Source organism: Sporothrix brasiliensis (genome assembly GCF_000820605.1).
Source record: "Sporothrix brasiliensis 5110 chromosome Unknown Cont18, whole genome shotgun sequence".
In the NCBI taxonomy this organism is placed as follows: domain Eukaryota; kingdom Fungi; phylum Ascomycota; class Sordariomycetes; order Ophiostomatales; family Ophiostomataceae; genus Sporothrix; species Sporothrix brasiliensis.
The window spans coordinates 521,739-542,458 of record NW_024467137.1 but is presented as its reverse complement, the minus strand read 5'-3'; the positions used below and the strand labels follow the sequence as shown (position 1 = coordinate 542,458).

Here is a 20,720-nt window from a genome sequence, read left to right as displayed (position 1 = left end):
CAGCCTTCATCTTCATTTGTTTGGTCGCGTGCTGTGTTTCGTACCTTTTGTGATATCTTTCTCTTCTGCTTGATCTGATTCTATCCAACACACCGAACACACCCAACACAGCCGAACATGTTCAGGATAAGACGCAACAACTACGACGGCCTGCGGCCCGTTTCGACATACCTCTTGCCGTCGTTTCCCAGCCTCGACTGGATCCGAAAGGTCTCGGCCGCAACGGCGCAAGACGCCACATCCCTGGCGACGTCGCCACGAGAGAGCATCGCTTTACCGAGCGCCGCCCCGATTGACACAGACCATGACTACTTTGAAGCCGTGACCGACTCGCATCGGCTTAGTGTCGCCTCAGCGGCATCTTCAGCGTCGGCAGCCACCGTCACATCCACCGGCAGCCAAGCTACGGCACCTTCCTTGTCGACATCCCTCTCGACCTCGCCCAGCTCTGACATCTCCGTTACACCCCAAAGCCTCTTTGGTGGCCCCATAGCCGCGCCATTTCCCGTCTTTGATACCATCGACTACCAACAGCCAGGCTTTGCCGCGTTCCGCAATGACGACGGGCCACTAGAGACAGGCGCGGCAGCCCCGTCCATGGACAAGTCGGGTCCACAAGTGGAGACGCTGCGAAAGCAGGACAGTCGTCCCTCTCGCTCTCCACACATACAAACACAGACGGCTCCTCTCGCCGCGCCTGCTCGCCACATCCAGCGCGTCTTCCCCACGACCCTACGCTGCCGCCGCTGCTCCGCTGACCTCGCCTTTGCTGCCCAGGTCGTCTCCAAGGGGTTCACCGGTCGCCATGGCCGCGCCTATCTCGTGTCGGCACCTGCCACATCGCCGAGTCACCTTTTTGCTCCGGAGGTCAAAGAAGCGAGGAGTGACAGGGAGGATGACGATGACGACGACGACGATGATGGTGATGATGATGATGACGACGACGACGGAGGTGGCGGACACGCTCTCCGCCTCAAGCCGGGCCGCGCGCGCGATTTGCCCAACATCTTGATCGGCCGCTCCGAGAACCGCCGCCTCGTCACCGGCGCCCACGTCGTGGCCGACATTTACTGCGCTGTGTGCCGGTCGAAGCTGGGCTGGAAGTACGTGGATGCGAGCGACCCGGCGCAGCGGTACAAGGTGGGCAAGTTTATTTTGGAGATTGCGCGGCTGGCGACGTACCACAGTTGGGAGGATGTGCCTTTGCGTGATGCCCGCGGGGTGGGCGGAGCGGGCGGAGAGGGAGAAGAGGGCGTTGCGGACGACGAATTGGAGACTGCCCGTTCCCCCATCAGCGACCCGCTCGGGGCGGTGCGGCAGTTGATGGCCCGCTACCAACGGCTCCGTACCGGTGAGACTACGGTTGACGTTGAAGAGGAAGGGAATTCTGAGGATGACGGCGACAGCGACGTCTACGCCCCCAAGCGCAACGGTCTCATCGAGTTTGACTCAGAAGACGAGGACGAGTGCGAGGACATTTTCATGGGCACGTGGGACGCCGACGTCGTGGCCCGGCGCCGGGCCGCGAAGCGGGCCGAGTTGCTGTTAAAGAGTTTCAAAAAGTGAGGTCGTGTGGTGTGACGACCGGTCTGCATTTTCCTTGACGTTTTTGGGCGTTTTGTTTTGATTGGTTCTATTTTATGCCTTGCCATACACTAATACCCCGATACCCTCTCTCATTCTTGCACATGTACGCAAGTTTGATTGTATACCTTTCCTATGCTGCTTCTTGGTTACTTTTGTTTTTGCTTCGCACATTTAGTCTCCGCCGTCTTCACAGTAAATTGGATATTGTCAGGTCATAGAGAGAATGCAATCAACTCATATCAATTGTGTGTAATCGAGAAATAGGCAATGTCACTGCAACGAACATGCCCCACCCCTACTGCGTCGGCTCGACGGCCACGTAGTGCAGGTAGGCGCCCAGCAGCTTGATGCCCTCAATGTAGTTGCGCTTGTCCAGCTTCTCGTTGATCGAGTGGGCGCCGTCGGTCGAGCTGCCCATCGGCAGCAGCAGCACGTTCTTGCCGGTGGCCTGCTCGAACGTGAGCGTCACGGGGATGCTGCCGCCCTCGCGGGTAAAGTCGGGGGCGACGCCCCAGACGCGCTCGACGGCCTTGGCGGCGGCCGAGAAGTTCCAGTGCTTGGGGCTCGCGACCCACCAGTTGCCCGTGTGCAGGGCGCTGACCTTGACCGTGTTCTTGCTGCCGAGCTTGGCAAACTGGTCCTTGACGTACTGGAAGACGAGCGCGTTGGTCTTGTCAATCTCCATGTTGGGCACGGTGCGGATGGAGAACTTGCCAATGACCTTGGCGGGGATGACCGTCTTGGCGCCGGGGGCCGAGAAGGCGCCCTCGACGCCGTGGATGGACAGCGACGGGTAGCGCCAGCGCGCCATGAGCGTCGACTTCTTGTCCTCGAAGATGGTCGTCGTGCTGCCGAGCGACTCGTGCAGCGTGTCCATTGTGAAGGAGATGTTGTCGTACAGCGACGCCTCGTCCGCCGTGACGGGCGCCACCTGCTCGGCAATGCCGGGGATCTGGATCTTGCCGTCCGTGTCGACGAGCGTCGCCAGCACGCGCGACAGGTCCGTCATGGGCTCCTGGGCGGTGCCGCCGAACACGCCGCTGTGCAGGTCCTGGCCGGGGCCCGACACCTCAATGGCGTAGTAGTTGCAGCCGCGCAGGCCGTACGTCAGGCACGGCTTCTCGGTGCCGAGCCAGTAGTTGTCGGAAATGCAGACGGCCTCGGCGTCCTTGAAGAAGTTCTTGGCCTCGGCCTCAATCAGCTCGTCGAGGCCCTCCGAGCCGTACTCCTCCATGCCCTCAAAGCACATCAGCAGGTTCACAGGGAAGTCGACGCCCGCCTTCTGGTGCGCCTCGATGGCGTTGAGCCAGCCCAGCACGGGGCCCTTGTCGTCCGTCGAGCCGCGGCCCAGCATGCGGCCGTCCTCGCCGACGGTCAGCTCAAAGGGCTCCGTGTTCCAGCCGTCCGTCTTCTCGGCGGGCTGCACGTCGTAGTGGCCGTACACCAGAATGGTGCGCTTGGCGGTATCACGACCATAGCGGGCGAGCACGACGGGGGGGAGGTCGAGGCTCGGGTTGTCGGGCTGCTTGCCGAGGGGGCGGAGCTCGACCTCGGCGCCCAGGGCCTTGAGCTCGGTCTCGAGGAAGTGGGCCATGCGGACGACATCCGGGCGACGGGCGGCGTCCGAGGACACAGAGGGGATGGCGACGGCCTTGCCGAGACGGTCGATGAAGTGGCCGGACAGGTCGTCGACCTGCTTGAAGAAGCCGTCGAGCTGGGGCGCCATGGTGACTTTGCGGGCTTGGTGGGCGCGAATGGCGTCGGTGAGGTAGGTGCGGAAGTAGGTGCGGAAGTAGGTGCGGGGGAGCGCAGGGGGCACAGGCGTGTGTTGTGATATGGGGGACGGTAGGATGGCTGGATTGTTGTTGTTTGAGGAGAGATGCGAGGTACTCAAATTCTTTGGGATCGCAGAGGGGGGAAAGTTCACGTGCACAGGAGAGCTAGATACGAAGAGACGGCGCGGACTAAACGTCAACCGGCGCTGGGTCAACCTAAGGGGAAGGTGCGATTGAATTGATCGGGAAGGTGGCAAGAGCGACAGAGCCGGGCGGGGCATGCCGATGAGCGGTAGAGAGCGAGAGATACACACCGAATAAGCCGGCAGAGGCAGGAATGGATTTAACAGGTCAGCAGGAAGGAGCGAGGGGAACGAGCACGGAAGTGAGTAGTTCTCCGTGAGAGTGATGGACAAGACACAAAGCAACGGTCAGCAACGGCCAGCATATCAGTGCCTTGTCTGGTCTCTGACTGTCCCGTTGCAAGCCGTGCAAAAAAAACTACCCCGCCTTGAGCAAAAAGGCTTTTGCAAAACATGTCGAATGGCTCAGTGCCTTGGTAGCTTCATTGCATCCACTAATACAGCGTGCTAAGTCCACTGAGACGCACTGACGAATGGCGCAAACCCGAAATAGGAAGGCAACTAGAGGGCCACAGCGGGACTCAACGATTAGCGGAGTCGCGACAGGGGTTCGCTCGGCTTATTTCTCGAAGCTTTTAAAACGTCAACCAAAAAATTCAACAACGTAGTCACATATTCCCCCCCACGACAAACCGTTACGTTTTAATCGATCGGCCGACAAAACTCTTCCGAGAACGACGGGACTGATATCTACGAAAACCTCCCCAACGTCGCCCAGCGGACGATGCGGCCGAGGATGACGCTCAAGTCGGTCCCCACAATCGCCCAGGTCGTCCCCGGCGCCTACGTCAACATCGTCCTCAAGCAGGACCAGCCGACCGGCCGCACCGTGCAGGGCATGGTGCAGAACGTCCTGACACGCGGCAACCATCCGCGGGGGATCAAGGTGCGGCTCAGCGACGGCCGGGTCGGGCGGGTGCAGACGATGGCGGGGGCTGGTGGAAGCGGGGACGGCGGTCACGGTGGCGCATCCATGGTCACCGCACCCGCATATGTATCAGCGGCGTCCGCGTTTGGGGCATCTGCATTCGGGGCCTCCGGTTTTGATACTACCGCCGCTGCCGCCGACGTCGATGGGGCACCGCGCGAGCAGATTGGCCTGGACGCATACGTACGCCCAGCGAAGAAGCAGCATAAACGGCGAGGCGGCAACAGGGCAGGAACGGGGCCAGGAACGGCAGACACAGACAGCCCGACGACAGCAGCAACGGCAACTGTGACGGCACCGGCTGTGGCGACGACGAAATGCCCAGTGTGCAACGACTTTGAAGGCGACGAGGCGGCCGTCTCACACCACGTGTCCAGCCACTTTGACTGATGAGAACGAAGGGAAGCCACAATGACGGGCAGGTTGGCCACGAGTGAACATGAACTTGTCTTGCTGATGTGAAAACCTTTCTACCATTGCCAAGGCACAGCAGGCTTTCACAGCCGCAAGGGTGAACGGTCATGTCGGGCGATGCAGGAGACTATGCACAATCTCCCGCAGGCTTTCGAGGCGGAAGCCCGATGCTCGAGGATACAGCATCTTCCTGACAGAGCGGTGTGTAATGGCCATCCACTACACCTCGCTTCCAGCCTCGTACATCGTTATCGGCGCCATATGGGCCACTCCTTGCTGCAGAGTGGCAGCAATCGATGACCAGGGCTGCGCGATTTGCCAAAGTCCATACACTGAGTGTGCGATGACGCATATACAGGTCGAAGAGCTCTACATGAATGAATTCATGCTGGTTGCCAGTGCTCCAAGGACACAATGCCCCCAGTATGGCTTTCGAAGCCTGGAAGCGTGTCTACGGTGCAGGTGTCACGGCTTCTGGATACTTACTCCACTGAGCTTCTTTGTGATACAGCAGAAAAAAGACAATCTTCTTGTCATATTAAGATGAGCCGTCTTCCTTAGAGGCGGTGTCTAGGTTGTTCATTGGTGGCAGCGTTGTCTTGCGCATAATACAGCGATGATCTGGATGATCCAGATCCAGGTATAGAGTATTAAGATGTCATCAAAGCCCGTGAAAGCCGGAAATGTCCCTCTTGAATTCCAAGTCTTGTATCAATTTGATTTTCTTTCTAAGAAACAAGACAAGAGTCGAGTGACTGTTCTATTGTTTCTCATTCTCATTTCTCGCTTCGTCCTTGCGAGGTTTCGTTGTCTTCTATCTGTTCCTCATACTTGCCTTTTCCCAGTCACCGTCGACGACACCAACGACAACGATCCGGTGTACTATCACCATCATTCTAACCCATAGCCAAAGACTTTCTGATTACGACGCTGCTTGCAACGATCGTGACGTTGGTGATGTTGATGCAGCGTTTCCAAACTGTCCTGTTTGCTTATGTCAGCATTCTTAGGTCAGCATTGTTAGGATGCGAACTGGCTATTGGCTGCTGAGTGTAGCCTCTTGTAGCGGGTCCTCTCCGCATTGGTTACTTCACGTCGCTCTCGACACGGCGTATCCACTTTGTACGGGTCAACCGCGACACTAATACGTAAAAATTACGATATATATTGGGTACTTGCGTTACGTCAATGTGGTCGCTTTGACAGTCCGATTTGACATCTCCGGCGTGCAAAGTACACACACGCCAGACTGTAAGTACATGAAGACGACCAGAGCCTCGTCCACTGTGTGTCAGGAACGGTCGGGACGGTGTACAAAAGGCTCGCGTGTCGTTTCTTGTCCTCGGATTTTGTGATTTCGCGATTTGGCGATTTGGTGATGACTTATCGGATGTGGAATTTATAACCATGAACGCACCGACAAGCCTTCGTTCCATATACGGCGTAGGCCACTAGCACGACTTTTCGGCAGGATTAGTCGGTACGTACCAATCGCCATTTTGGCTCCCGGTTGCCCCATTTCCCGGATCGCCAGCAAGCGAAAATTCCGTATGAAATGCACGGTTCCGTGGAAATGCAATTCTTGCAAGGCGTTGACTGTTTTTCCAGGTTCACCGGCGTCCTTTCTATGTCGCCGGCGGCACCAGATTTGTAAACCGAGCGCTGTCCGTTCCTTTGGTTCCTCGTTGTGATTTCTGTGTAATCCGTGATTTCTGCGAGGTCAGTTGCTCTTCTTTGTTGCTCGACCGCTCGACCGCTCGACCGCTCGACCTCGTCATCGACCAGCAGTGGTCAGCACCGACGTTGAATGCCTTCGACCGCTCGGCCGCCTCGCACTAAACCGTCGGCGGGTAAGGCCGTCCGTGGGCCCGCAAAAGGGACGACATCCACCCGTTTCTGGCGAGGCCGAATTGCCGAGTTACGTCCTTTGGAGTGGCAAGACAAAGACACAGACATAAGGACATGAAGACGAACAAAAAAAAAGAGAAAGAAGGAAAGAAACGAAACGAAACTCGCCGCCGGCTGTTTATTTCCATTTCTGCTTCTCGACGATCGAAAAAGAAAAGACTGGACTTCCATCTGCCCATTCCTGCATTGGCCAGGCGGAAGTACATTCTCGGTCAGTTGCCTTACGACGGCAATCCGCCATCCATATCAAATTCGCCTTCCAACTCCATGACAATGGTAAGAACTTTGAGCGCTCTAATACTTTATCTTTTCGAAAAACCGAGGCCAGGACGCCATCGTTGGATCATATTCCTCTGGACGGGTGCTGACAGAAGCAGGATATGTCACGACAAACATAACGGAACAACATCAGTAACGAGTCCTGCAGAGAGAGCTGCTCATCACCCTCTCAAAAGAAAACATCGCCATCCTCGTCTCCCAACGGCTGGCTACATAAACGACGCTCTGGACCCACGTCCACCCTTCACTCTGCCACATCCACGCTCCCATCGCCCATCATGCACAAGCGGTCCTCTTTCTTCACAGCCGCCGCCTGGCAGTTCAACATTGATGACTACGTCAACCGCTTCATCCCCCCCTCCGTGGTCCCGCATCTGCCGCGCCCGCTCGGCCACTTCCTCGGCTATCGCCAACCGCCACAAACGCCGCACCCCGGGCGCATCGGTAATCTGATTGTCATTGCCTGGGCGTTTGTCGGTGTTTTTTGCGGCGTGTCGGTGGTCAACGTCGTCGACGCCCGCGTCTCCGCCTTTTTCGGGGTCGACGGCGCCACCATCACCATTGGCAGCTTCGGCGCCGCCGCCGTCCTCGAGTTTTACGCCATCGAGTCCCCGCTGGCCCAGCCGCGCAATGCCGTCGTCGGCCAGCTCCTGTCGTCCGTGATCGGCGTCGCCGTCGCCCGCCTCTTTTCGCTGCTGCCGCCCGCCCGCTTCGAGGCGCTGCGCTGGCTCGCCGGGTCCATTGCCTGTGCGGCGGCGACGGCCGTCATGGCCCTGACGGGCACCGTGCACCCGCCGGCCGGCGCCACGGCCCTGATTGCCGTCGCCGACAACAACGCCTACCACATTGGCTGGCGCCTGATCCCCGCCGTGCTGTTGGGGTCGGTGCTGATGCAGGCGATTGCGCTGCTCATCAACAACGTGCAGCGGCGGTACCCGATCTACTGGTGGGCGCCCGAGGAGGTGGGCCAGTTCTGGACGCGCCACTCGACAACATCGGCACTGTCGGCGTCGCCGGCGTCGTCCACGGCGAGCAACGCGAGCCAGCACGATAAGCCCGCCATCGGACGAACGGACAAGTCGGCGCGTGGAGCAACCGGGCCGGGGAAGCCCGAACATACCGACGATGCCGAAAATCCCGAAAATCCACGCAGGACCGCGCCGCAGGACGACACAGATGTGGAGCTCGGCATGACCGATGTCGCCGACCCCGGGATGGGCCACGTCACATTCACCCGCACGCACTCACGCTCGAACAACGGCCCGCGGACGACCACCGTCGCGACGTCTCACGAGCATGCCCGCGTCGTCATCACCCGCAACCGGGTCGTCGTGCCAGATTTCATGAACCTGCGGCCGGAGGAGAGGCTGGTCCTGGAGACGTTGAGTGAGCGGTTGTAAACGGATGCTTCTCAAAGTAATAATGATAGAAGGAGGGAGACTGCATAAAGCCTCTCTAGCAATTAACAAATCATCTCTCACGAAAGTACTGCGTAAAAGCTAGCGACGGAACCTTATCGTTGTGCTGCATTAGCCTGCATTGGTAAACAAAATTGGAAACGCACAATGGTGACAAACGTGCAACAGTGATATGAACGCAGGTAACGATAAGCAAAGTCACCTTTTATTGGGCAGAATATTGAGAACTCAAGGTATTTTAACATGTATTTTATATTATTCCATAAAGTCCGACATTAAGTAAAATAAAATAAATTTTATGGAACAACCAGCAACATTACCAGATACCAGCGTGCTCTCCGCCTCTGCTATATATTCACAATTATCAATCTACTTAGTTCTTATGCGGCGATGTACACGGGAAAACAATTCCTGATTTTTGAAATTGTCACTTCGAAAGCAAACAAAGGCCAAACAGACTTATGCATGCCTTATCCTACGTCTATGCCGACGTGACCGATGTGCCGTCTGGGTTGCGCTTGTTCAGCGGGATGGGCGCGTTGATCTTGGACGCGCGGCGTCGCTCGAGGTAGCCCGTGCGGCGCTTGCGGGTGTACACAAAGACGCCAAGCGCCGCCAGCGCAGCAACGCCGGCAATGGAGCCGACGGCAATGCCGGCCTTGGCGCCCGCCGCAAGGCCGCTCGTTTCGGAGGCGGGATTCGCGTCGGACGATGTGCTTGAGGCGGCCGAGGAAGCTGTCGTAGGAACAGCACTCGAACCCGAACCCGGCCCATTGGCGCCCGTGGTGGCGTCGCTGCCGGCAGCCGTGGTGGACGACGAGCCCTCGCTGCTGAAATCGGAGGCCGTCACATTGAAACACGGCACAGGTCCGACGATGTCTGCGTCTTCGACAAAGGTAATGTCGGCGCAGGCATAAAACGTCTCGTTCTGGTTGTTGTTCTCGCCCTCGTACACAGCCCAGTACTGCAGCTGGATGGTGGCATTGGTGCCGGCCTTGGTGGACGGCGGGACGGGGTCGATCTTGTAGCACTGGTGGCCGGGGGCGACCTCGGTGACGTTGTTGACGACTTGCTCCTGGAACTCGGTCTGACGAGTGGGGTCTACGCGTTGTTAATTTGTTAGTTAGGAGGGCGATGACATATTGTACACGTGGGTGGAATAGTCTTGGACGCACCGTTCGTAAAAGCAACGTAAAAGGCGACCTTGTAGGCCTCGTCGGCAATGGAGAGGGCAACAGAGCCGTGGGCTGATGGTTAGCAGAGTCCAGTTGTTACGAGTGATTCGCTTTCGGTCCCACACGTACACAGTGGGAACAATGTGCGGTTGGTGACGCCCTCGGTGCTGCCGCAGGGCCCATTGTTGTCGGCAGCGGCAGACCAGTTCCGGTCGTCGGGCCATAGGAACGCCACGGGGCCCATGATGCTGCCCTCGTCGCCGTCGCCGTGGGCGGCCCGAACCATGCCAGCCATGGTGGCGGTGGCAGATAGTATGGTAGCGAAGCGCATTATGAGAAGTGAGGGGGGTAAAGACACAAAAAGAATGCGTCAGTTGGGCATATGGGCATCGGAGAGTGACGTGGAAGAGAGTGCAAGGGGTTGGACGGGAAATACAGTATGGGGATGGGATACAAGGACGGGTGTCTGTGGCTGACCTGTCATGTTATATAGACCGACAACGGACAACCAACGACGGAGTCTATTACGGGTACGAAAGATAAGTTAAAAAAAAAATAAAACATATAGGTAAGTCCCAATAAGAAGTGTAGTGGGACACAGGCAAACAATGTGGACTTGCACAAGCTGAAAAGAAGATTCATGGGCTACGACACGAATAACGAAGGCTGCAATAATACGAGGGGATTCATTACGTCTGGCAGAAGGCCGTAGCTGGGAGATATCAGAGGGTGGGACAAGACACCAAAAATCTGGAAAATGACGAGAGGCAGACAAGAGGCAGACAAAGAATGGCGGAGTAGAGACAGTAAAGTCGGGTGACTACTGGCTTCTACTTTCGGAATTTGGTCGGCTTGGGGGTGGTGAAGGGTGCTTTTGCCAAGACAATAAGACGGATGGAAAACGAAAGTGTGTGCAGGAGTTGCAGGAAGCACTTGTACATTATTGAGAGGGGCCTTCTGGCGTCGCATTTTAACAGGTAGGAGGGTAGCTGTATGTGAGGAAAAGGAGGGTGACCATGATTGTGTTTGATTTTGATTTGATTTTAATTTTTACTGTTGATTTTTCTCTGTAGGTTCGATATTACTCAACGTGAAGACATAGTATTTATGGTCATGAGAAAAAGGGGGTGCCAGCGTCAGCAGATGCAAAGAAACATGGTCGAGAGCGTACTTTACGGGCGGACTCCCATCAGAGAATCTGATAATATGAGCGGAGAATATGGCGGAAGAAGAAAGGAGCGAACAGACTGTGCAAAGCGCGGTTAAGAGAAAAGACAAAGAAGGCACACAACAAGAAACATACCAACAAACAACGGCGCCGGTCGCGGTGAAGACGATGTCTCTTTTGGGACATGGCGGGACTTGGCTGCAAGTAAAGTCTTGGCCGACCAACAAGAAAAGTGGATGGGAATGTAAAGTTGGATTGCCGGAGAACGGAAGCAGGTCAGCTGAAGGATAGAGTGGGTTTGTGAAGCTATTGGTAAGACACTCCGGATACAGAGGACGACGTAAACACACTCGAGTCTAGCCGCCGAAAACGAGCGCGGAGACCGAGAGGAGGTAAACGGACGAGGGAATGGCATATCACTACGTGAGACGTTCTCGGCTGATCCTTGCAGGCGCTCCGTTGGATGGACACTTCACCGGATGGTCGCAAGCATCTGCTATGATCCTGGCTATCCTTTGTGGTGGGGCTGATGGCGCTCCTGATGCTTTGATCGGATAATTTCAATCAGATAAAAATCGACAAGAAAATGTAGAGGGAGAGCTTGCATAGCAATCCTACGGGCAGTACGGAACAGTCGTCGTCGCGCCACCTGACTGTCAAGCTTTTAGACGGATTTTTTTCCATATTCATATTTTAAAATGGGAGTTTGCCGTCTTATTTTTCAGCCTGGTTACCTCTTCTCGGCTCGTTTTCGCAAAGCGCGCAGAGTCGCCTTGGCAGGGCTCCATCGGCCATGTGTTGAACAGTGGCGAGTGGTTGGCGAGACAGGGCGGAGACAACGACGAGAGTGCAGTTGTCGTTATCTGATCAAAGTGGAGGCCAACAAGAAAGAGGTGGTGGGCGGTGTGGAGCCATTGTGACCGCGTACGGCCTAGGAAGGTCTTGGCCTTGGGAAGGACGAAGGTCCTGGAGGTGGTTGGGTGGCTCCGAAGGGATGAGGTAATGTGAAAGCAGTGTATTTGAGAGAGAAAGAGACGGAAAATAGACGCTGAAAAAGGAATAGGATCAGTGGGCACCGGTAATGTCGTGGCGTCTCGCAACAGCGGGCGGGTTCATGTCTGTTTTATTTAATCTAATCTTATCAGATGATCAGTGAATGCACTCAAAATCAAACGCCATACCGTAAAGAGGACAGGGCGGGATCAAATCCTACTTCTCCTTGCGTGCCCACTTCCATTATGGGGCCCTCTTTTTGTTCTGGCGAGGTCGTGCCAGGCATGGGAGGTACATAGAGTAAACGAAGAGTCTTAGTATACTCCGAGATCGCAGTTTTCTTAATGTAAGGCGGCAGGAAAGCAGTCGCCGACGCGCCGAAGTAGAGACCAATAGATGATAGCCAACCAATACCACAGCACTGCTTCATCCCCTTGAACGATACGACACCCTCATATGCATTTGTCTGAATATTTTCCGCCAAACTTTGATAACAACCCCATGGATCAAGTCAAGTAAAACATCTTGGGACGCAAAGACATTGCTAAATGGTGAATTTCAGTCAAAGATGGTGCAAAATTAGAGAGAATCGGAGAGAGCACAACATGTCAGTCTTGCCGGCCAGCTCGCAAGAGAACAAACAGCTAGACTGGTCTTGGCCGGGGCAGGCAAAGCTGGTCAAGACACGCTGAACGATGTGCACCTTCGGAATACACCGGCCATATCCTTGGCACGCCAAGTATATTGGGTGGTAGCGGTGGTCCATTGTCCAACTCCGTAGCGTTTTTTTCCTTCAAATACCGCCATCCTTTTTTCGTTTCCCGGCACTCTGTTTCCCTCATAGAAGCTTCTCGGCGAAGTTAGCAGATATCACTTGAAACAGCACTATGGCAAGCGAGAGTGGAACAATTGTTGAAAGCACAGCTGCCGGTGATGGAAGAAACTGTCCCCTTGTACGGAAATGTGCATTGCCATGCCACAGGCCACGCTCTTTCACGGAGGATCCCCTGGCTCGACACCACCATCAGACCGGGCTGCAGTTCGATTCATCACAGATATAAGCTCGTCTTCTCGCACAGATCGCCAACCATTCACGCTCATTTCAACGTCTTCACCGATTGCTGCCCAACCTCTTGTGATTTCATCTATTTTACTATTTATTAAATACCTTCATTTTCACGACCCTCCTCGCCCAGAATCAAAACAACAAAATGGTTGCTTCCAAGGTCGTCGTCGGCAGTGTCCTCACCGCTGGTGCCTCTGCCTCTGGCGTCTCGCCCCTGATGGCCGGTATCCGCGCCCGTGCCGACCTGTCCCCTGGCTCGCCCCTTTACAACTGCCACGACAACTGCGGTACGTTTGGTTGTCGTCCTACTTTCGCTTTCTCGCTTTCTCGCTTTCTTTTTGTGTCTTCGCTCATTACCGTACTAACAAAGCTCAGGCCAAGCTATCCTTGAGGCCCAAACCGTGTCCAGCGTCTGCAAGGACAATGTCTTCCTAACCGACTACGACAACTGTCTGCAGTGCGCCGGCCCCGACAACGGTGACATCTGGAAATACTACAGCGACGCCCTCACGTCCGCCGCCGCTGCTTGCGGTCTGGCCACCACCCCCGCGGCCGGTTCCCAGGCCGCTGTTGGCACCGCCCTGCCTGGCGGTGCCGGCTCCAGCGGCTCGGGCGCGTCCTCGTCGTCTGCTGCCGGTGCTCCGTCGTCGGCGCCGGCCACCACCACCTCTCCGTCCTTGTCGGCCGGTGCTGCTCCGACTGAGTCTTCTGCGGCTGCTGGCGACTCGCCCACTGCCTCAGCCACCTCGAAAACGGACTCCAGGCCCACTGCTGGTTCAGGTTCTTCCAACAGCACGATTTCTGGTACTGGCTCTCCCAGCGGCACCACTGTATGTCCCCGCGGCTCGTCTCTCTTCGCTCTGTTTGATGTTTTGTCTTACGCCCCCCGCTAATAGTAAAGTTCGCCCCTTCGTCGGTCGTCACCTCTGGGGCCAGCGTTAGATCCGTCGGTGCCTGTCTGGCTGGTATTGCCGCTATCGGCGTTGCCTACCTTGTGGCCTTTTAACCAGCGCATCCTCTCTTCTAGGGAAATCAGATATGTGCCATGCCTCCACCGCACATACTATACTGATATACTCATCTCTGGGGTGGCCATTGAGCTCGTTTAGCCATATTTTGTTCATCTCAAAAATACCTAATTTTCCAAGTTTTCAAAAGGGGTTCTATGGTTTCTTTTGATTTGATTGTATAATATTATGTACCCTTACACTTTACAGGTCCCAATTCGTAACAAAATCAGTGATGGTCACACATTGCTGTGACCTCTGTACATATGACTTGGCTCCATACACACAGGAGCAACTGTTAAACATACAAAAAAAAGAAAAGAAACCCATCAGTATGACTCTTTCCTAAGACTACTGGACTCGTGTAATTGACTGTGAAAATACCTCCACGGGTGTCTGAGTTCCTATTAATCCTCTTGGGACAGAACATATGAAGAGAGTTGCAGCGGCGAAGTAAACGTACCTGATACAGTAAAACCTCAGTAATTTTCTCCTGTACTTATTTTTCGCTCCAGTGTTCTCTACCAAAATAAAGAAATAAACAAACGCCATTACGGCAGTTCTCCGTGCAAGTCTTGCGCACTAAAAACCTTATCTTATCAGCCACGCGGTTCGCCCCACCCAATGTAGCACTATCGTGGGGTAGCTCTACGACCACGTCAACTCGTCCCTTGCTTCGTTTCTTCTTTACTCGGTCTTCCGCCTTTCCTCCCCAGCCGCCACCATGCCCGACCAAATAGCCGTCCTCTTTTGCTGCATGGGCAACATTTGCCGCTCCACCATGGCCGAGGGCGTCTTCCAGGCCATGGCCAAGAAGGAGCCCTACAACGCCTGTGTCTCCAAAGTGGACTCGTGCGGCACGAGTGCGTCTGTCCACGCGAAAGCTGCCATCCCCTCTCCTGTCTGTCTTCTAACACCGATGCACAGTCTCCTACCATACCGGCGACGACCCCGACGACCGCACCATGGCCACGCTCGCCGCCCACGGCATCACCGACTACGCCCACCGCGCGCGCATGCTCCAGGCCGCCGACCTCGACCGCTTCGACTACATCTTTGCCATGGACAAGCAGAACCTGAGCGACATCCAGCGCCTCCAGCAGAAGCACCCCAACAAGACCAGGGCGCAGGTCATGCTGTTTGGGGCGTACGCGACGCCCGACGGCGACGGCCGCGAGGTGATTTCGGACCCCTACTATGGCGGCCACGACGGCTTCAGCAAGGCATACGAGCAGGCGACGCGGTTCAGCAAGAACTTTCTGAAGGCGGCCTTTCCCGAGATTACACCGCCATGAGGCGACGTTGCGGTTGTGATTTCTGGGTTGTGATGGCATTCTTTGTATCGATGTGATAGCCCATTGTTTTCTTAGTCCTATTTAATATACCATGCTTTGGCTGCGTTGCCTCCATCAACGCTCCTTTCCACTGTACAGAATTGGGTCGGGGTCAGCGAGGTGGTGGAATATAAAAAAGCCGTTGCTCTCTCGTGGTTAAGAGGCGATCCTCTCTTTGTGCAGTACATAACTTCCGAGACGATGGCAAAACAATGTGCCGTGCCTCTAATCGTCACATGCTTGGCCTGCGATGTGCGTAGTAGGCACAGGCCGTTCTAGTCGGCGTCTACCCTGCATCCTCTCTACGTATATATCATCGAGCCGTGGGCCAAAAAAATATGTGCCACGTCACTGCTCGTCTAGGATATGGCAAGCAGAGTACATTACCGATCCTACGCGCTCGATCCTTTTCCCTTCATGCGCCTCATAAACACCGCTCGCTTGTTGCCCTCTGCGGCCAAAGGGCCACCAGAATGCCCGCCCCCCAAAACGGGCCTCGAAGGAAACTACCGCCACGCCAAAGACGATACCTGGTCCCGAGAGCCAGACGCTTGGGACTTGACGGGCAGTGCCCCCGGTGCTACTCGCTCTTCGCTCCTACAGTGGCCATGTTTGCCGCGCAGAGGGGGCCTGCAGGAGCGGCCATAAACACCCCCTTTCGTAATTTGTATCGTGGATGCTACGTGCATCGGCGCGCTTAGCTGCGTCTAGGCAGGCAGACGTCAGGCTTGGCCGAGCTTGAGGAAAATAGCAGACTGGTTCTTTGGCGTCGTGAAAGATGCGGTGCCGGTGTGAGTGGCGAGTGGCAGGTGCTGATGATCCTCCGAGTATCTGCGCCACGTTGAATCCATGCCTTCACCTTCCTTCACTGGATGCCACGGAAACAGAGTGGAAGGATTGCCGCTCATGTCCTTGGGTCATCAGCCAAGATTAATCGACGTGAACGGAACGTCGCGGGCGGCTATGGTGACCATGACAAGGCTGGGGGTCGCACGTTGACCTGGTATTTGGTTCCTTGGTTCCTCATTGTCCCTCGCAACGATCGAGCGGCCGAGCGGTCGACGTGTCTTTTGGCGCCGTCTTTGGAAGTGCCTGACGATTTCAAAGTATGCAACCGGGTAAGGCCGCCGTTGCGAGCTGTTTTCAGAGTCTTGTCAACCTTCATATTTCTTTGTTCTTTGGCCGTTTCCTTTTGTCTCGGTCCCTGAGTTTGCCGCCCACAAAATCGAGCTAGCCTTGCCCCTGTCCATCCCTTTCGTGGCCGGCGAATTGGCGCCCAGCACGCCCGCAGTTGGCCCTGTTAGTTCCGCGCCTTGTTGACAACCTAGCACGTCGAAGTGGATGCCCCGAGCAAAGCGACTAGCTTCTGTCAAGACAACGTCGGCATGCTCAAGTGCTTGATGCGGCCCAATTCCCAGTTGGCGTGACAAAAGAGGAAAGAAGGTGATGATAATCAAAAGGAAAAAGCGTCAAGCAGCTCAGGAAAGAACGGCCTCAAAGTCATAAATACTGCAGCAACGACCCGCCACTCGAGTTGCACTTTCCCAGTTGCTCTGTTGTAGTCCGCTCTTTCCTTTGGTCCTCCACCCCTCCAAATAAGCTCCCGTCGCCCATTGTCGCCTTCCCTCTTTCTCTCTTTGCCCTTTCCTTTTCCGTCTCTCGGGATTTGTCTTGTGCCTGCCCCTTCCTGTCCTTCCATTTACATTTTCTACTTGCTGCCGCCTGTTCTGCCTCATTTTGAAGTGCCTTCTTGCCTTCCCCATTTGGCGCCTTCCACTCGACAACTTCTTGTTAGATAGTTGACTAACAACGCGCCTTCCTCTTCGCGACGACTTCCGACCACAAATACATTTTTTTTTCTATGGCATAGACCTTTAAGACCATTCTCGTTCTCTACCCTTTTCATTGCTTCTTTTTTGCCTCCTTCTGACCAATTATCCGCCTCCTCCCCAAATCCATACGTCGCTCCAATCTCAAATCTCACTCCGTCTCCCCTCATTCGCGCCACCGTAGGCCCGTTTCAGCCCCGCCAAAACCGTCAGCTCCTCTTCCTTGCGCCTCGCTTCACCCCACCAAAAGCGCCCCCAAACAAAACAAGAGCTGGTCAACGCGCTCGTCCGTCCGAGATCATTTCAGATCGACTCGACTGTTTCACTTGGAGCTGTCCCCGATTTATATTTTGACATTCTCGGCCGTTGTTCTCGACGCCCACGTCCTTCCATTCCAACCTTACCAGATCTCGGGCTGCTTGTCTCGTTTCCTCGCCATCTTCTCCTGAACCGCCTCCGCACGTCGCACATCTCTCTCCCACAGCAAAGATGGCCGATCTGCAGGGCCGCAAGGTCTTCAAGGTCTTCAACCAAGACTTCATCGTCGACGAGCGCTATACCGTGACCAAGGAGCTTGGCCAGGGCGCGTACGGTATTGTGTGCGCCGCCGTCAACAACCAGACGAACGAAGGCGTGGCCATCAAGAAGGTCACCAATGTCTTTAGCAAGAAGATTCTCGCGAAGCGCGCGCTGCGCGAGATCAAGCTGCTGCAGCACTTCCGCGGCCACCGCAACGTACGTCCATGCCCGCCCCTCGCAAGACGACAGCTACCGTACTGACCAGCCGACAGATCACCTGTCTATACGACATGGACATTCCGCGGCCAAACAACTTCAATGAGACCTATCTCTACGAGGGTATGTACAGCTCTCCCCTGGCCCCTCACACCAGCGACGCGCGTTGCTCCTGCTAACAAGCACAGAACTCATGGAGTGCGACCTGGCGGCCATTATCCGCTCCGGCCAACCTCTCACCGACGCCCATTTCCAGTCCTTCATCTACCAGATCCTGTGCGGCCTGAAATACATCCACTCTGCCAATGTCCTGCACCGCGACCTCAAGCCCGGCAACCTGCTCGTCAACGCCGACTGCGAGCTCAAGATTTGCGATTTCGGTCTTGCGCGCGGCTTTTCCGTCGATCCGGAGGAGAACGCCGGTTACATGACCGAGTACGTCGCCACCCGCTGGTACCGCGCCCCGGAAATCATGCTCAGCTTCCAGAGCTACACAAAGGCCATTGACGTCTGGTCCGTCGGCTGTATTCTGGCCGAGCTGCTGGGCTCGCGCCCCTTTTTCAAGGGCCGCGACTACGTCGACCAGCTCAACCAGATCCTCCAGATCCTCGGCACGCCCAACGAGGTCACCCTCTCCCGCATCGGCTCCTCCCGCGCCCAGGAGTACGTTCGCAACTTGCCCTTCATGCCCAAGCGACCCTTCCCCATCCTGTTCCCCAACGCAAACCCGGACGCGCTCGACCTGCTCGACCGCATGCTCGCGTTCGACCCCAGCAGCCGTATTTCCGTCGAGCAGGCCCTGGAGCACCACTACCTTCAGATCTGGCACGACGCCAGCGACGAGCCCGACTGCCCCACCACCTTCAACTTTGACTTTGAGGTCGTCGAGGAGGTCGACGACATGCGCCGCATGATCCTCGACGAGGTCTACCGCTTCCGCCAGCTCGTGCGCACCGTGCCCGGCACCGCGGGCCACGCCGCTGCCCAGGCTGCCGCCCAGCAGCAGACCAGCCAGGTGCCCATGCCGTCGGGTGGCGGGCAGTGGACTGCCGAGGATCCGCGTCCCCAGGAGTACGTGACACACCCGGCGGGTCTGGAGCAGGAGCTGGCGGGAGGTCTCGACGCGCGTCGGTAGTTCCAGCACCCGTCCAACCCCCTCTTCCGTGCGAGCTTACCCGGGATGACGGTCCATGAGATACGACATTGGGGAGCAGGTTACGGGAGATAATTCTACGAAACCCACCAAAGATGGTGATTGCTTTGCGGGATACAGACACTCCTTTTTGGTATATTGATTGATATGACTGCGTTTTATTACATTGTTGTTTTCTGTCTTACCTGCGACTATTTGCTTTTGGAAATTCACGACATATTGGATTCGCTTGCTATACTTAGCTGTTACCCTCCTTTTCTTTCCTACGCGAACACAAAAAATGAGAAGAAGCGTGTGGATTTTGTTCAGAATGCAATATATAATTTCGCAACGAAGCAAGTTCACGAATGTTTCGTTTTGGCGATACCGGACTTCACCGTTAACGCCGGGCACTCAGTCTCTTAGCCCAGTACGAATTACCTGAAGTTTAGGCCTTAGAGGGCCTGGGTCCCCCTACGGACCGCTATTCAGTGGCAATATGTAGAGTCATACGGCGACGAGAATGGCTCATGCTGAGAATAGCCCCACAAAAAGCCAAGAGCCTTACCCAAACGTGGCGAACACGTGACCATCCCTCGTCCTTTTTCCAGCCTACTTCGCCGTCTTTTCGCCCGCCGTGGTTAAAAATGCGAACTCTCCTTTATCATCTACGTCAACGACCGCGCGTTCACCAAAGTCATCGACCATTCAAACAACCAAACAAGGCAGCTGCAACTCTTTCACCACAAACCTACACAAAATCCCACAACACAACACTACACACCGCAACCATGGGCAAGGTGCACGGTAGTCTGGCACGTGCCGGCAAGGTCAAGTCGCAGACCCCCAAGGTCGAGCCGCAGGAGTCCAAGAAGACGCCCAAGGGCCGCGCCCACAAGCGCGAGCAGTACACGCGCCGCTTCGTCAACGTGACGACGACGCCGGGTGGCAAGCGCAAGGTGAGTTCTCGCAAGGCGGCGCAGGAGCCGGGAGAGACTGCGGCGAAGCAGGCGATGGCAGGCACGCGGCAGACGATATTGTCCATCGCCCGACGACCGCCATCGATCGCCATCGATCGCCATCGTCCACCCTCATCGCATCGCACAGCATACTAACGTCCACAGATGAACGCCAACCCCGCCGCCGCGTAAAGCAATCCAGGCCCGACGACAACTTTTGGGGACCGGCTATGACAACAGATGAAAGCGATGAATCGATGACGAATGGAAAAGGACGACTGGAAACGACCGAATGGGGACGACTGGACTGGACCGGCCGGAGCCCGGTCGACCTGTGTCGACTGGCGCGGCTGGTTGAGCTGTTGTATTCGCGGACGGCACTTTCAAAGTGACAAAAACACCCTCTTATCAACACCGATTTCTACATGTATCGGCGTGGAAGCACGACAATATATCCCAAAACAGCCGGCCAAACTTATTTTTTAACAACTGCATGTACGATTGCAAACGACTCCACAACAACGGCCAACACATTTTACGATATCCAGGGGGACGAGGCTTATCTATCGTGGTGACGAAAAAGTTACACGCCGGAGAGCCAGAGAGCGATCGCCATTTTTTCACGTCTCATTTTTTTCCTTCTTCAATCGATTTGTGGTGCCGCTCGGGGTCGAGGGGGTGACGGGTGTCTTCTGAAACGGAGACCTTTGGGTTCTCGAGGATGATATCGAGGGCGAACGACAAATCGATTGGGTAGGACAGGTTGAGACTGGGAGCATGGCGTCTTCTGTCAGACTTGACGATGGTATTTTTATTAAAAGGGGGGGAGGAAAGAGGAAGAGAGGGAGGGGAGGACAGGACCCTTCCTTT

General features: G+C 55.7%; 9 protein-coding genes across 9 annotated transcripts; 7 read left to right on the top strand and 2 right to left on the bottom strand.

The window, feature by feature from the left end:
- Positions 1 to 117: 117 nt before the first annotated feature.
- On the top strand, positions 118 to 1,566 carry SPBR_01678 (uncharacterized protein; the record flags this gene model as incomplete). Its single annotated transcript, XM_040759988.1, has 1 exon — positions 118 to 1,566. The coding sequence occupies one exon, from the start codon at positions 118 to 120 to the stop codon at positions 1,564 to 1,566; it is 1,449 nt and encodes a 482-aa protein (XP_040619127.1).
- Positions 1,567 to 1,882: 316 nt separating this feature from the next.
- Positions 1,883 to 3,313, bottom strand: SPBR_01687 (Cys-Gly metallodipeptidase DUG1; the record flags this gene model as incomplete). Its single annotated transcript, XM_040759997.1, has 1 exon — positions 1,883 to 3,313. The coding sequence occupies one exon, from the start codon at positions 3,311 to 3,313 to the stop codon at positions 1,883 to 1,885; it is 1,431 nt and encodes a 476-aa protein (XP_040619126.1).
- A 928-nt stretch (positions 3,314 to 4,241) lies between these two features.
- On the top strand, positions 4,242 to 4,823 carry SPBR_02066 (uncharacterized protein; the record flags this gene model as incomplete). Its single annotated transcript, XM_040760375.1, has 1 exon — positions 4,242 to 4,823. The coding sequence occupies one exon, from the start codon at positions 4,242 to 4,244 to the stop codon at positions 4,821 to 4,823; it is 582 nt and encodes a 193-aa protein (XP_040619125.1).
- Positions 4,824 to 7,312: 2,489 nt separating this feature from the next.
- On the top strand, positions 7,313 to 8,434 carry SPBR_01838 (uncharacterized protein; the record flags this gene model as incomplete). The annotated part of the gene is made up of 1 exon (XM_040760148.1): positions 7,313 to 8,434. The coding sequence occupies one exon, from the start codon at positions 7,313 to 7,315 to the stop codon at positions 8,432 to 8,434; it is 1,122 nt and encodes a 373-aa protein (XP_040619124.1).
- Positions 8,435 to 8,933: 499 nt separating this feature from the next.
- Positions 8,934 to 9,958, bottom strand: SPBR_01879 (uncharacterized protein; the record flags this gene model as incomplete). The annotated part of the gene is made up of 3 exons (XM_040760189.1): positions 8,934 to 9,553; positions 9,628 to 9,699; positions 9,757 to 9,958. 3 exons carry the CDS (start codon positions 9,956 to 9,958, stop codon positions 8,934 to 8,936), a joined length of 894 nt encoding a protein of 297 aa, XP_040619123.1.
- Positions 9,959 to 12,999: 3,041 nt separating this feature from the next.
- On the top strand, positions 13,000 to 13,860 carry SPBR_01960 (uncharacterized protein; the record flags this gene model as incomplete). Its single annotated transcript, XM_040760269.1, has 3 exons — positions 13,000 to 13,141; positions 13,230 to 13,684; positions 13,756 to 13,860. The coding sequence occupies 3 exons, from the start codon at positions 13,000 to 13,002 to the stop codon at positions 13,858 to 13,860; spliced, it is 702 nt and encodes a 233-aa protein (XP_040619122.1).
- Positions 13,861 to 14,585: 725 nt separating this feature from the next.
- On the top strand, positions 14,586 to 15,156 carry SPBR_02068 (low molecular weight phosphotyrosine protein phosphatase; the record flags this gene model as incomplete). Its single annotated transcript, XM_040760377.1, has 2 exons — positions 14,586 to 14,724; positions 14,789 to 15,156. 2 exons carry the CDS (start codon positions 14,586 to 14,588, stop codon positions 15,154 to 15,156), a joined length of 507 nt encoding a protein of 168 aa, XP_040619121.1.
- Positions 15,157 to 17,513: 2,357 nt separating this feature from the next.
- SPBR_01714 (mitogen-activated protein kinase 7) lies at positions 17,514 to 18,894 on the top strand (the record flags this gene model as incomplete). The annotated part of the gene is made up of 3 exons (XM_040760024.1): positions 17,514 to 17,759; positions 17,816 to 17,882; positions 17,948 to 18,894. 3 exons carry the CDS (start codon positions 17,514 to 17,516, stop codon positions 18,892 to 18,894), a joined length of 1,260 nt encoding a protein of 419 aa, XP_040619120.1.
- Positions 18,895 to 19,682: 788 nt separating this feature from the next.
- SPBR_02130 (small subunit ribosomal protein S30e) lies at positions 19,683 to 20,042 on the top strand (the record flags this gene model as incomplete). Its single annotated transcript, XM_040760437.1, has 2 exons — positions 19,683 to 19,850; positions 20,016 to 20,042. The coding sequence occupies 2 exons, from the start codon at positions 19,683 to 19,685 to the stop codon at positions 20,040 to 20,042; spliced, it is 195 nt and encodes a 64-aa protein (XP_040619119.1).
- Positions 20,043 to 20,720: the final 678 nt, after the last annotated feature.